The sequence below is a fragment of the Phalacrocorax carbo genome, chromosome 1, assembly GCF_963921805.1.
Source record: "Phalacrocorax carbo chromosome 1, bPhaCar2.1, whole genome shotgun sequence".
Taxonomy (NCBI): Eukaryota; Metazoa; Chordata; class Aves; order Suliformes; family Phalacrocoracidae; genus Phalacrocorax; species Phalacrocorax carbo.
The window spans coordinates 205,971,747-205,987,205 of NC_087513.1; the positions used below are offsets into that span (position 1 = coordinate 205,971,747).

Below are 15,459 nucleotides of genomic sequence, written 5' to 3' on the forward strand. Positions count from 1 at the left end.
TCTTTTGAGAAATAAGTTTACAAGGAGAACTTTCAAGAATGTGGATATGTTCACCAAGAAGCCAGCTTGCACAAAGGGAGGCTTTTAGTCTGCAGAACTTAAGCACGTGTTTAACTCAAAATGGAACAAGCCGAGAGCTTAAAATCAGGCACACATGCACAAGTCTCTGCAGGCAGCAGGACTCTGCAGATGGCGTAAGCTGAGCACATACGTGGCGTTTTACAGGGCACATCGGTGCCACAGGCATCCCAACACTTAATTTCCAAACGCTACATTTGGACAGAGCTCAGGTGCTTTGAAAATTCTGATATTGTCTCTAGTCTACACGCTCATTACCTATACTGGTACTGGACAAGCACTGCATTGGTCCTGCCAAGTACACTTTTGATCTCTATTAGGCATCAAAACCCTTTCTAAAACGAAAATGCAGAAGGAAAAAAAACAAACTTCAGAAAAGATATCCAAGAGAATTTTTGTTGGGTGCAGGAAAGGATTTTAGGCACCCGCCATTTGCTGTATTGTTTCCAAAACCAACGAAACACTTTCAAAGTTTATGCTTCACTTGACATTTCTCAGGCACTAAAGTACTGAAGGCAAGACTGGGAGCCACAAAGGTACTTAAGTGCTTATGGTTTAAGTGAGGGTTAGTCAACCACATACTTCAGGCATCGGGGCATGCATGTCCCACCCCCTTTTGCAAGAAGTTTGTGGCAGAACAGAGACTAGATATCAAATTTCTCAAATTTTAAACTGCCATACAAGTCAGCTTAACTTTCACACTTGGCTAATGGAAAATTTTCCTGTTTTTAATGGGCTTTGCTCAAGGCCTGAAGTTGTCACTCAAGGTGGGAATAATTTCAGTGGCGAGGAATGGGACCCAACCACATTTCTGAGGATGTCCAGACATGTGTACTTGCCACTATGGAAATAAAATAAATGAATGGATGCTATTATTGAAATCTGAATATTTGCCAACGTTCCAATGTTAAATATTAACTCCATCGAAATCATTCTCTTACCTGGGTTTCAAACTCGCCTGCTACCATCCCTGCCAATGGGTTTGAGTTTTCAACCAGGCGCTTTGACAGCAAATATCTCCAAGTGATCTTACTTGAGCTGAAGAGTCAACTCTCCATTGCTTGCGGCTATAATAACTCTGAACCTCTTCTGCTTGCTTTAAAACTTCTTTGTGATAACATTATCATGAAGTTCAGAAATAAATAAAAAGCCATTTACATCATTCATGTTACTTACATTTTAGCATTACATTCAGACCGCACGACGGAACTAAGCTGCTTGGCTTTCCTTTGCCACTTCAGTTGTAACAGCACCACACTGTAGTACGTGGGATGCAGACACGGCACAGCAAGTACCCGCGCTCTAGCAAACCGCTTCCTCATGTTGGGATGTCATTTCTACTGCACTGCTTGGAAAAAAAACTCCAAGCCTCTTCCATTTATTTCTCCCCAAGCATTTTGTACGGCTGCCTGTGACTGTAACATTTGGATGCATTCCATGTTGACTTGACTGGCAATAGTGGAGTCCACAGTGTGCCCATCTGCTGAAGGCAGCTCTGCCTCAGGAAAAGATCCCTTCGGAAATGGATGGAAGGGGAAGGATGGAGGAGAATGCTGCTGTGGATGTGATTTTACTTGCGGTGGCAAAGTCTGACCTGAGAAACTTTTCAGTAGTTCTCAAAGACAGTCAGATCTAGGTTCAATTAGTATCCTTTAAGAGATGTAAATTACTAATTGCATTGTGCCCTTTTTAGCCATGTAGTTGTCTAAATTACATGCCGCTTCATTTTGCAGAAATACAAAGTATTCCCAGGCAAAGCAGATGACGGTTCTCAGGCAGCTGATTTACAATTGTTTTGCCAGGAGAAACCTGGAAAACAATGTATGTAACGCCCCAAACCTTCTTAGAAATTTCATAGGGTTATAGTGTGCTGTTTCCATAACAAAATCAAATCCTTCCACACCATCGTCTTTCAAGATAGGAACGATATAAGGCTTGACATTTAACAAACTTTTACTGATGTCGGTGGGACTACTTGCATTAATACCCATACATGCCTATTCAAAATCTAAAGGTAAAGAGCACACAAACAAGGAAAACTGCAGTGATGCTATGATGTAAAAAAGAGGTTTATCCCCCAGCTATCCTAGCCTGCAGATTACAGATTTCTTTCGGTCCTAATTATACACTCCATCTCTGCGCATTAGCACGGAGCCCAGAAAACCTGACTCATCATTTCTCCCAGTCCCGGCGACCCGAGGCAGACGCGCACACATGCACGCGCTCGCATGCGCGCTCCAGGCGCTCCCAACTGCCCCGAGCACGCCCCGGGCGCTGCTCCGCCCGGCAGCCGCGCCGCTGCAGCAGGCAGCTCGCCCTCGCACGGGCACGGCCGGCGGCGCCCGCCGCCCTCACCGCCATTAACGGGGCCGCGGCTCTGGACAGGGGATGCCCCGGGAGGATGGGCTGGGCCTGCACTTGAGCTTGAGCTGGAGCTCGCGTTTGGGCTTGGGCCTGGGCGGGGGTCCGGCAGCCAGGCGGGGCGGGAGGCTGAGGCCCGCACCTCATCGCACGGGTGACCCCTCGCGCTGCCCCGCTCCGCGCCCCCAAGCTCGGGCGTCCCCGGGGGACCATCCCCGAGCAGCGCCGGGGTGGGGGGTGGGGGGGCCGGGACCCGCCACCCCCTCATGCCGGGCGCGGGCCCCCACTCCGGGGGCGGGGCGTCTCCCGCCTCGTTTGCATAGCGCCCGTTGAGCCGCCCGATTGGCCCGGAGAGGGCACGCGCCGAGGCGCCGGCCCCGCCTCTCTCCCCAACGCTGCCCAGAGACGCGGCCGGTCACGCCCCTCCGCTGCCGTGACCACGCCCCTTCCCCCGCCCCTTCTCGGAGGCTGCCTGGAGATGGGAGCCGGAGAGGACTCTGCCCATTGGCCGGCGGCAGGCGGCCTCTCGGATTGGCGGAGCGCGGCGGCGAGGGGCGGGGCGGCCGGCGCGGATTGGCGGAGCGCGCAGGGGTGTGCGCAGGGGGCAGCGGCCCGGAGCGGAGCGCTGGGGCCGCGGCTGGAGGATGGGGGCGGCCGGCGGCGCGGGCTGCTGAGGGGCGCCGAGCCACAGCCTGCCGCCTCCCCCTTTCCTTCCCTCCCTTCCTTCCCCGCCCGGCTCCCCGCTCCCAGCCAGCATGAACCGCCTCGGCGCCGGCAGCGTGGGCAGCGCCACCGCCGCCTCCGCCGCCGGCCAGTACCGGGTGTGCGGCAATTGCCGGAAGGTGCCGAGACAGGTACCGAGGCGGGGGGGGACACACACAGGGCTGAGAGGCGGGGGGCTGCGGGAGGCGGTGAGGGGGGGACGTGCAGGTCGGTGGGGCAGCGGCGGTGGGGCGGGGGGCTGCGCGGGGGGGACTGTGGGGAGGCGCTGTGGGGCAGCTGGGGCGGTGCGGGGGTGTCTGGGGGTGCGGGCCGGGCGGGATGTGGCCCCGGGGGTGCAGAGGGGTGCCGGGCCTCGCGCCCCCATGGCCGCCCCCCCCCCGGGACGGTTGTCACCTGCCCTTGCCCAAACCTGCGTGTGCCTCCCCCCCCCAGGGCGTGGGGGGCGCCTGGCTTCCCCGGGGGCGGGGGGGGATTGACCTGAAGAAAGTTTATCCACGCATCTCACCCGCAAAACTCATCACCGCGATGCTCGTCAAGTCTTCGTGCGGGGACACCCAAAATCAGAGCTTTAAAAACATTTTTAAAGACCCCAAAAAGCCCCTTCCCCCCCAACTCCCCCAGCCCCATCCCCACGGTCGACGGCAGCTCCCTTGCGCGCACCCTCGGTGCTTCAGGGGGAGTGTAATGGCTTTACCGCCTCCCCTCGACATCTGCTTAACGGGGAGCATTAGTTGAGGTGTTTTTTGTTTGTCCAGTGCAAATGAATTAAAATTGCTGAGCTGTGCAAACGCGCCGAGTCCGAGCGCCCAAGATGAACGCGATGCTGTTTTTGGTTTTATTTTAATGCAATCTCTCCCCGTACGCTTTTGCACCAGGTCGGTTCTTGCAAATGCTAAGAAAGCCTGTAAGTCAATGAGCTCAAATATTTGCGCTCTTTGTCCAAAAACTGTTTTTCTTCCTCTGTGGGTCAGGCCAAGTGCCAATCAAAGTTGTTTTTCAAGCCTCTCTTCCCTGCAGTAGGACTGCTTTTCTCTTCTTTTTTTTTTTTTCTAAGGGTTTGGTTTTTGGAAAGGAGGTGTGTATTTAGGGAGGGGGGAGGAGAAACATTAAAAATCAGTCAGAGAGAGAAGCAGATCTTAAAAATAATGTTTTTTGAATATTTTAATGGAAACAAAATCTTATTAAATGTGCATGCTTGGTATGTGCAGTTATTTTTTCCATAAACTCTTGGATCATATTACAGTTGATACTTGGTGCTCAGCTCTTAGCTCAGCTTGCAAGAAATGTAATGGATCAGAGAAGCACACATCAGCAGAGTCTGATTTTTAACCATTTCGTTGCAGGATTGAATCCCTTATTGGCTTTAACTTGCTGCTGTTACTGCTTTAAGAAAAACAAGTACTTAAAAGAGAGAAGTTCTGCGGGGTTAAAGCCTGAAACAGCTTCAGACTTGACATATGTCTAAAGACATACAAATTAACCGGTGCCAAATATGTCTGTGGAGAAAGTAGGGAGGGAGCTTGCTTTGTTCTGCCAAATAATCAAAATGTTTTGTTGACAAATAAAGTGGTGCTTGGCAGCACTTGTAGATCTAAAATTAAATTTAAATTATTGAATTTTTTTTTAAGCCATAGTCTCATCCTGCTGGGTAGGACTTCTTTGTATACCTCTTTAATATCAGGAGCAGGGGGGACATGGACAGGGCTAGATGTTACTTTTCTGGTAACAGGAAACTTGCTGGATTAGATTTTTTTTTTCTTTCTTTTAAAGAGGTAACGTAGGGAGAATGATGGTAAAACATAGGTACTCGGTTGGGTCTGTTGAGGAAGGCAGCTCAGCACTGTCCTGCTTTCTCTGTGGTCATCTCAACTACTTTTGTTGCAAAACTGGGGAAAGAAAAAAGAAACCGAGCAACAGCCCGTGAAACCCTCTTAAAATATAGGTGTTTTGTGCTTGCAGTGGTTGTACCAGGACATCATTGCGTCTGTGTTTTAGGTTGGACAATAAACATACAAGTACAAAGCTTCTGACTACATCTGTAATTATTTAAAACTTGCTATAATAAAAATCACAGTAAATTTTAACCTTCTGCACTTAATTGGCAAGCATGCAAGTAGAAGACAGGGAAAAAAAAAAAGGCTTGGTGGAAGTGAGATGCAAATTTGACCTGGGTCTCAGTGTAATAATCTTCAGATAAGTGCTGCCTCATCTGTTCTTTTGATGGTGGTGGTGGTTTTCTTTAATGCTCATGTGATAATATACTGGAAGAATGATTGGCCTTAAAACATGTTGAATCTCTTCTGCCCTCCTCAGTCTTACGTCTTTGTTCAAAGGCACTTGAATGCTCGCAGTTCAGATAGTGCTGTTGTCCAAATTGTAAGGGGCAAGGCAAGCTTTCTGTTTGGTGGCTTATAATGAAATTTGAGATAGTCCAACAGGTTTCAGATTTTCATGGGTGAAGGTAAGTTTCTCTCTCAGCACGGAAACAGGAAAAGCTATATGCAGCACTTTAGGTTTCAGCTGATTTTAGATTAATCAAAGTTACGTTTTGTTACGGAAAGTTCTATTAGGGTAGTGCTAGAAACTCGCTAAGGATTCATGGGTTAAATTTGCCTATGAGGAAGGTTTTTAATACTAAAAAGATACAATTTCCGGTTGGGTTTATTGTTACGGGATACTTTAAATAACCAGATCTACTTGCAGAACAATTGCTGCTAATCAGAAGGGCTTAGACAGGCATAGATACGAAAGCTATGTGTTTATTTGAATTAGAAAAAGAAAATGACAACCAGTAATAAGTAAGTGATGCTGGTTTGGATTTGGCGAGTGAGCTTGTTGAACACACAACCAAGGCTAATGCTTTGACTCAGCTTAAAATAAATGGAAGAATGAGTGAAATGAGATGAGTAGCTCTGGTTTGTGGGGTTGATGGGCAGGCTTTGTAACAAAACTGGCATATTGGTATGAAAAGTGCTTAAAATGGCCTACAAGTGCTGTACCCAAGTCCTTCCTAGGGGGGGCCAAGAGTTGCTGCCATTGCAGTTACCAGGGCAGCCTCTAGCTCTCACATTTGAAAATCCAACATGTGGGGAAGTCCCTGGGCAGGGGAGCTCCAGGATGTAAATCTGCCTGGGCTCTGGAGCCTCATGGAAACCCAAGTTTCTCCTGCCTAAAGAAAATCGATCACCCAAGGAAGCAAGAAGAGGATATATAGGAAGGGCTCGGTATTTATTTGGACAAATAACTGCTTCAGGAAGGCTTTTAGGAATATGCAGAAAGTCTTCAGGGGATGGAAAAATCCTGATATGTCAGGAAATGTAGGAACAGGGAGAGTTTGCCAACTGTTCAAGGTTAGCTGCAAATGGCAAAGCATGTGAAGTAAAAGGTTCTTTTACACATACATGCAAGTCGGTAGGACAGAAAATGAGTATAAATGTGGTTCCAGGATTAAATATTTGTTTTGTGTTAGATTGCAGTGAGGGAGATAGGGCAACAGCAAAAGGGGCGATGGGGGAGTGCAGTTTATGAGCATCCATGGCTGCTGGCAAGGTGGAAGTGAACCTGGCTTAGCTAACTGAGAATCTGTTCCTGTTTTTCATAGCCCTACTCAGTCAGGGTGATCCTGTGAGAGGGAAATAACCATCAATATGATGGACATAATTTTCAGTGCTCTTCATCCTCCCATTCTGGTCTCCTCCTTCAGCACGAGGCTCAAAGCAAATTTTGACAGAAAAGCATACAGATTTTTTTCATTTATATGTATGACATGATACCACCAAAAGTAGGTCATGCTGGACTAATGTGGTAGTCTTCTGTTGATAAGACATCTGCTAGAGTGTCCTCTTCCGAAAGCTTTGGATGGACTAAAACTAGAATTTATTAAACGTATGAAGTAACTTCAGAGGTTGAACTCCTTGCTGCACCAGCAAGTCAGCTCAAATTAAACTTTGGGATTTACTAACACAAAATGGTTTAGATACCAAAAATTTTAAGTTGTTTGGGGTTTAGGGGGTTGAAAAGTATTTGGGCAAATTCATAACAGAAAAATGAAACAAGACCTGTGAATAGGAAATAGCAACACTTTTCAGTATAGTTTCTGTATGCTTTCCTGGCTGTTTCATGTCTGCTGTTGCCCCCTGGCAGTGACAGGTTACTGGGCAATAGGGACCTTTTTGATCTGACATATTTTGTCTGATTTTCTGTTCCTCTTAATTATAGAGGAGTGATTGGGAGCTATTGGGAGTGGGGACGGTGATGGACCATGCAGAAGGGAGAAGCCACAGTGCTAGGGGAGACTACCAGCAGGTTTTCAAAGGATTGTTTTGAAACTAATCTGGTTTAACACTGTCCCAAATCGCAATACAAGTTTCTAAAAGACATACACATGGCAGAAGTGGTAAATGTTGTTGGTCCATGGAAGGAGCAAAACGTTTCATAGAAAGCTGGGAGACCTTGAGTGCTGGTGTAGCTGGAACTGGGGTGAAATCCAGTAGTATGAAGTGTAAGAGTTATAGGCTTGGCTGTTTGTAAATCATAAGTTTTAATAAGAGCGGTTCCTTGGAAGGAGCAGGGTGACGGATGTCAGTGTGCAGGAGGACCGGCAGCTTACTGTCACCCTGCAGGGCAGTGTCGCTGGGGAGGAGGGAAGCCGGGAAGGATGGACCCTAATTAAACAGGAGCAGAGGTGAGCTGGCTGGATGCTGGGAGTACCAGTTTTGCAGAAGGAAACTAAGAAAGTGTGCTTTTTTTAAATCACCAGAAACAAAGGCTGGGAGGGATATGATCCGTGTCTATAAATACATCTGATGGTAAGAGCCAGTGGGGAGAAATTAGCTCAAGAGCAGATGGATGTAAAATGGGCATAAATACATTTAGGCTGGAAAATTAAAGTGTCCAGAGGCGTGAGGTTCTGGAAGAATTTGTCCTAGGTCTGGTGCTGTCAAATAAAGCATCTACTTTTAAGACAGAAAAATGTGTGAATGTCATTAAATGATGCAGTACTTACAATAGCACTAGCCTAGGTCAGGGACCTGAGGTCATATCCAGAAAAAAAAAAAAAGAGAAAGAGAAGAGACACTTTCATTCACTTCATTGTTCTGTGTGGGTGAGTAAGAAAGTAGCCCAAAAGTGAACCAAAAATAGTCGAATGTCAGGTCTCATAAGCCTGCGTAAGCTGAAATATGTGTCACCATGAGTCACGAAGGTGTATGGAGATGCTGTTACCTGTTCTGTAGAAATCAAGAGGCCTTTCAAGGACGTCTCTACTATTTTGAGGAAAGTGAACAAGTGAACCTGGTTAAATCTCTTCTGCACACAAGCAAATTAAAGTTGCTATGACTTTGCTTGGAAAACACCTTGGGTTTTCCACAATAGAGCATCTTTGTCATCGAGTTGCATAGTGTAGTGCAAATGGCTTCAGAAATCTGATCAACAACCTTGGCTGTCGCAGAGAATCGTATTTTTTAAAATCAAATTATGTCTTCCATAGTTTGACCACTCTTAATAATAGTCTTGTCATGCTGTAGTTGTCTTGATTTACGGCTGCCTAGATGGCTTTAAACCTCCAACGTGCCCCTTTCTAAAGGAGTTCTCAAAGTGATTTGCAAACTCTAGCACAAAAACCTAGCTCTGTTTTTATCAGCTCTAATTTTAGTAACTTTGTATTGAGTAAAACATGGTGTCTGCCTTCACTGTTTGTGTCTTCCAGTCCCCTGGAGCACTGCCGTGGTGAAACCAGCTTGGGTCACTCCTCTCCTAACCCTACGTGCGCAGCTAGGGTGAGAAGATGGGCCTTTGAGGGTCCAAAATGTAAAGTTATAAACCAAGAGCAACAAACCCAACCTTTTAGGACAGTTAAGATTGTCAGCAACAGTCCCCTTACCCTCATAATTTGTTCTTACTTTTTCTGGAAAGGATTGGGTAAAAAAAAAAAAAAAACAAAAACAAACACAAAAAAAAACAAACAAAGAACAGGATTCTTTCCTGTGAAATAAATGCAGTGAAAATCCAGAGATGACTGTGGTTTCTCTCCTTCCCCATCCTCACGAGTCTTGCAGTAATTTGTATCTTTTCAGAGTCTGACCCTTTTAAATAATTGTTCTCCCACCCTCCTATGTAATTCTTGGCTTCGTTGCCTGGAATCGGAGAGTGCTATTGCTCTTTGCATGTGTATGCTAGTCTTGAGTGTTCCGGGGTTCCTCAACTTTTGCTTTAAAAGCTAGTGTAAAAAATTTTCCTTGTACCTTTCTGGTCTTACGTGCTGAAAATGAGAAGGTAGAACTATTAAATTTTCATTAGACCTGTAATGAGAGTGGCATGAGTGAAATGAACTTCTGGTGAAGGACGCTGTTTTGCAATGAAAAGCTGTAAGAGGTAGCCTTGTAAGAACCATGCTCATTTTATTTAAAAAAAAAAACAAAACAGAAGCAAAAACACAGTCCTCCCTGAATTACAGGGAGGGAGTAGAGGCAAGAAAGGAAAGAAAGTGGGGAGGAGGATTTTCTTCAAAAGAAACTTTGAGGTTTAGTGTTGGGAGTGAGTTAGCCAAGCGCAGAGGTTGTCCTCTGGTAGGAGTGGTGCATTGCATTAGGCAAATCACTGGCTGTGGTTTGGAGATGTGGATTCGGTGAGCATTTGCTTTAAATTTATGCATATTACTTAATTAGCGCTTCAAATTTCACATCTCTTTAAATGGAGGTGTTTTGAAATCTGGAAAAAATAATATAGTTTGTTAAGCATCCTTGGTTTTTCCTCTCTGCCACATTGGTGAGGGAGCTGTTTATACTCGTTTGGTCTTTTATTTTAACCCTTTTTTCTGAATAGGGAGATTTGAGCAAGAGAAGATAGTGGTGTAATTCTCCCCTGGCTTTGCACAGCTAGGGGAGCTGGTCTGGAGATTTTATTATCAGATTTCCCTTTCCAGGGCTGGAGAATAAGAAGGCATTGCGAGCATCGCTTGCTTGGCCAGGCTGAATATTGACTTTTGTCTAAGTGGGTCAGGAGAGACTTGGGGGAAAAGGGACACTTTCAGTAGAAAAGAAGTTTGAATTGTCAGGAGGGAGACCTCAGATAATGAGAAATTGCACACCATCAGCTTTGGAAAAACCTGTATGGAAATAATTCATGCTGTTCAATTTCTCTGTTCTTTGCAGGTGTTCCTGTTTGTGTGCAGAGGTCCTTCCCATTGTTGTCTCTGCAACCCAGCCTGGTAGTCTGTGCGCTTTCAGTAGAAACTATAGGGAGCGTAATGCAGATGACTCAAATATCTTGTGAAATTCCATTACAGGGAGGTAGGGATATTCTCCGCAAACAATTTTTTTTCTGACTGTTTATCTGTCAGTCAGTCTATGGAATGTATATGGGATAGTTAAAGAAATTTTATGGGGTTCTCAGTATGCCACTCTGGGCAAACTGTAGTGTTACTGGTAATAGGGGAGGCTGTGATCAACGGGTATTAATTTAAATTTGTCTCTTAACCACTAGTTTCACATTTTTATTATAGGATGCTTCTTGCATGTCAGACATTGGATAACTATCGGTTGGGGCAAAACACCAGTGTAGAGGATAGTTAATATTGTGGGGTTAGGACGCTGAGAAACTAACTCTTTTGTTCTTGGTATAGACTGTATCAACCATTGATTTATTCAAATATCTTCACCCTGGCATCTTATTTAAATTGAAAGTAAGATGTTTTGAAGCACAGGCTTTTTTCTTCTAGGTCATAGTGCTTGTGACAGTTGGGGAATTAAGTTACAGAGGGGTTGAAGAGGGTAAAGTAATGATGCTCAGGGTAAGAGATGGAAGTCAGTGCTCTGAATCTAGAAAGGCATCTTAAATCTTTCCTGAAGGTCCCTGGTTACCCGAATTAGAGTAGGATAAATTAACAGATGTAACCTCCTAATAAACACCTATTTTTTTTCTTGTTAATGACTCTCTCATATTTCTGACAAGGTCAGCATCTTGTTTTGTTAGACCACCAATGGATTTCTAATGGACTCCGAGCTCAGCACCCAACCTAGTGAACTTGGTAACAGTGTGAGGCTACCTGCAGCCCCCTTCCTCAGGGGATCAGGTGGGAAAAAATAATAATAATGGAGAGGAATATGAGGTATTCCTGGCATCATGTGTTCTGAGTAGACTGGAACTGAAGGGGTAAGCCTGCATCACACAAGAAATAAATTCCTCATGGACTTGCTCCATATTGTGTGATCAGTGTGTGGACCACCCTCTGGGTTGTGGTTTAAGTCTTCCAATGTAAACAAATGTTAGGTTAATATGTATGAAAGCCAGGAGAAATCTCATTCTTGAGAATTATGTGGAGCCATAGGTCTCTACTATCTCATAAAGCGCAGAAGGCATTTGGAAAAAAAGTGAAAGGTGACTTTAGAATCAGATTTTCATCTATTCAGAATGAGTAATAAACTCATAAATACAACCAGTATGTCTCAATTGCTGTACTTTGGAATCAAAATGCATAATTGTATATCTGTTTTGAAGTGTGTTAAATTTGAACTTAGTTTTCACATGAAACTAGAGAGAATTGTAAATTCTTTTAGAGTCAGTTGATACTGTAAAGGATCAATTAAATTCTTCTTTAGAAGGGAGGAAAGGTTGCAAGGATGACTCCTCACTTAACGTTTTCACACAAAAATGAGCATTAACTGTGACTTGTAGGTTACTTGGGAGTTAAGAGTTTGTGCTTCTGAGCAATTCCACACAACCTCAGTAAAACAGAGTTATGTTGATGATAGTGAAGGAATACTAGCTGTCTTGGTGTAAGCCGTCTTAGAGCAGTACAGACCAGCTTACTCAAAATCATCTTTTATCTGTCTCTGGGCTGTTTGTTAGTGCATTAGATTTGCTCTGGCTGATACCAACAAAACAATTGAAAGCCAGCATATGTTCTCTCCTCTGTATGAATAGTGCAGTTAAAAATTATGTAATAAGACAGTATTTTAACAGCGTTGAACCTAATTTAGTAGCATGCGCTTGTAAATATGTTTAATATCTCCTGCTTTAGCATGTGGTGAAGGGAATATAGTTGCATTATTGGCTAAATGTATCTGGAGGGGTTTTGGCCATATGGTTCTAAATCTGTTTTGATGTAATTATCCCTATAAACTGAAAAAATAAAAAATATTCCCAGTGAGTTGATTGACATTCTTCTCAGTAAAGCACCCTCATTGCTGATTAGAGGTGTGGAAATAGTAATTTCTTCTAGCATTTAGAAATTTGATTAGACCCCTAGTGAAACGGAGCGCCTACATGCTGTCTAAATATTCTACCTGACACCCGTTGGATCTCATCCAGCATGGAAGAACACTTGAAATGTTGCTTTACTACAATGTGTTTTGTGTCTTGAAATCAACTGTGCTGCGTGCCTGCAAATACCCACTGGCTGTTCAGCGGGCAGAGTGAACCTTGACCCTCCCTGGAAAGCGGCGTCAGGGTTTGATTATTCCACTGAGCGCTCATTGCCTTGCTGCGATAACTAGCTTAGAGTTAGAAAATGAAGGCAACTGTTTATGTGGAAGCACTCATACTACTAACTCTGTGAGCTGGACTTCAGAGTAGCTGCACACATACGTTATACATAGTATGAAGTGTATATGAGGTAGAAGCGTGCTGTTAAAGCTCACAAGTTGTCACTGTTCTTGTGTAGTAATAAGTTGATAACAACACACTATAAATGAAAATTTAAAGTTAAAGCATCACCATTCTCTCCCTGTTTTGAGCTGGCTTGTTCTGTTTCCTCCAAAGGCTGCTTGAAACACCCGTTGGGTGCTGTGGCAGCTGTTCTAGTACCTGTATTTTAAGTCCTCTTTAACTCGGTTGTGGCAGTTTTCACTCAAGAGCACTACTGCCAGAAAACTATAAATCAGGACTCTTTGTTAATGTCCTGCGGTGGAAACCTCAGTCCCTAGTGGTAGGAAATACATTAAAACAGCGCTTCAGGTGCGTGGTGTCCACTGGTCAACAGTTCATTTTGACTGGTTAGCTTCTTCCACTGAAACATGGAAGGTAAACTCTAGTGCATCTGAACTGGAATCAGATATAGACTTTAGTCTCCTTCCTTGTCATTTTTGGGTTTTTATTCTGTTTGTCCACCATATTTAATATTTTTATGTATTGCAGTTGCCACATTTCAACAAATACAGTAGAAGTGTTGAATCAGAAGAACTCGAACAAGTTTATATCGCATTAATACTTCAGGAGACTCCAGAAATGTTTTCTGTCTCTATTCCTTCCGGAAAACCCAAACAAACTGTTCAATTACATTAATAGTTTAAGTTTTGCGATACTGGGGAAAGATTGGGTGAGGCAGTAACATCAGGGATCATGCAGGTAGAACCTGCTTTGAGATAAGTGACTTTTATTTCAGTAATTAAAAACTTGTTGTCTTGCTTCAACGCTGGTGCTTCACAAGTAGTTAGAAGAAAAGGTGTGTTGATTGAAAAGGTCAACTGTAGTGTAATTAAAGGCTGAAAGAGCTTGCAGCTGGTGTCATAGCTCTTCAGGGAAGATGGAGCTTGGCGCTTGTTAAGCCTGTACAGAGGACGAGTGGAAAGAGACCAGTCTGTACCAAGTGAGGGTATACTTGGAGCCATCTTTCACACATGGCTTAGAAAAGCAAAACGGGAGTGGAGGTGGACGGAAGGTCTCCCTCTGTGCCCCTGCTCTTTAGGCCACTTGCGCAAAAGGAATTAGATAAAGCTGTAGTTACTTGACCTATTTATCCAACAGAAACTTGCAGTACAAGCAAAAGCAGTTTGACTATCCGGCGCTGTTGCTGTTTTGTATGGGACACTCCTTTGGGTTAAGCTGTGCTTCATGAATACTTAGAGGCAGCGTGCAGCCATCCACCATGAGTAATGTGTCTTGTTTGAGAAGGTAGGTCTATGGCATCAGTTCTTGTTTTCCAGAAGAGTTGGAATACCCATTGCATGGTCTAACTTCTGTCCATATAGAGCTAAGCTGGGTGCGAATAAGGCTGTGAACATGCCTCTTAGGAGGTGGGCTTCCTGTGGTACAAAGGTCTTCGTTTGGGTTTGGTGACTTCATTCAGAAAAAGGGCAAGTAGGCTGGAACACAATGGAGGGTCTCATTAGGCGATGCATGTTAACCAGTCTTCCATGGCTACAGAAGACATTATTCCAGCAGGGTATAAAATAAGTGGTTTTATTATTTCTGTAGTACTTGCTGGTGATTTTTTTGTACAGTCATTAAGTCACTAAAATGTAGCCAAAAGTCCTTTTAGTAAAAGCACAGACAGTGATCTGAGGAGGTGGTAGCGCGTGTTAGTTCTGAGGTTGGAGGTAAATCTGAAGTTCTGCCAGTCTGATGGCCTGGATGGCTGAAGAGCATAGGAATAACTGATCTGTCTCTGGACATGTCTCTGTATTTACATGCAATAAATCTTCTATAATAGTTACGAGTCTTAATTTTTGAAAATCATAATCAAATTTAAGCTCTGTCAGGAAAACACATTTGTACCATAGGCCTTCGCTGCCATCAGCTCAGCCATGTTAAGTCAGTCTATTTTGGAGATTGTGTCTCAGTAATGACTCACTTCGGTAGGATGTAGCTTAAGATGCAAAATGTTCTTAAAAAAAAAAAAAAAAAGAGGAAGAAAGTGCCTGACTGCAAGCATGTGGTTGTTCCAGCAAGTCGGTGGCTTTTGGATGTGCTACTGAGATGAATCCTTTCCTCTGTCAGTCTCTTGCCCAAACCTCTCCCAGATTAATCAAACATAAACCAGTTAGTGTGTCAGCTCCTTGCTCATTGTAAAACAATTTTCAGCCTTTGCAAACAAGACTGCTTGGAGAAGTAATTTGCCCTAATTGGTGACTATTTTAGGATTTCCTATCAGGTGAAGAATCAAAAGGGCTCACCTGTGGTTTTCCATCTGTGGCCCTAGTACCCATAAGATTTCTCTGGACTTCTTTCAAGGAGCCTAAGAAAACTTACTTTAGTAAACTCATATGCATGGTGTAGATACCACCTCCTTCTGAAAAATGCTTACGAGTCAACTAATCAAAAAAGGCTTAAACTCCTGGCTTAGACAGCAAGGCGCTTGCTCTTGGAAATTGTACCTTTAGGCTAGAGGTAAAGCACGTTAGTCAGGGAGATTTTCTTTTTCATCTGGCACGTTCTTTCTGTTTGAGTCATCAACCAAAGAAAGAAGGCAAAAAAAGATGCTTCTCTTAAAGCAGGACATTGCTCCTTTTGGACATCCAGAGGGACTATCCGTTTCCAGGTGGAGCTGTGAGAACAGCATCAGTGTTCCTTACGTTATCT

At 44.3% G+C, this 15,459-nt stretch overlaps 1 protein-coding gene across 3 annotated transcripts in view; it reads left to right on the top strand.

Annotated features, from left to right (window-relative positions):
• The first annotated feature begins 3,035 nt into the window (after positions 1 to 3,035).
• The window catches only part of SESN3 (sestrin 3), a 46,952-nt gene continuing 34,528 nt past the window's right edge, over positions 3,036 to 15,459 (top strand). Inside the window, exon 1 of one of the 3 annotated variants that reach the window (XM_064441336.1) lies at positions 3,036 to 3,293. In XM_064441336.1, coding sequence (XP_064297406.1) covers positions 3,195 to 3,293 — 99 coding nt within the window. In that variant the 5' untranslated portion in view covers positions 3,036 to 3,194. Of the gene's footprint in view, positions 3,294 to 10,432; positions 10,452 to 15,459 lie in introns of those variants that run through there. The other 2 variants (XM_064441337.1, XM_064441339.1) reach the window with 2 other exon arrangements.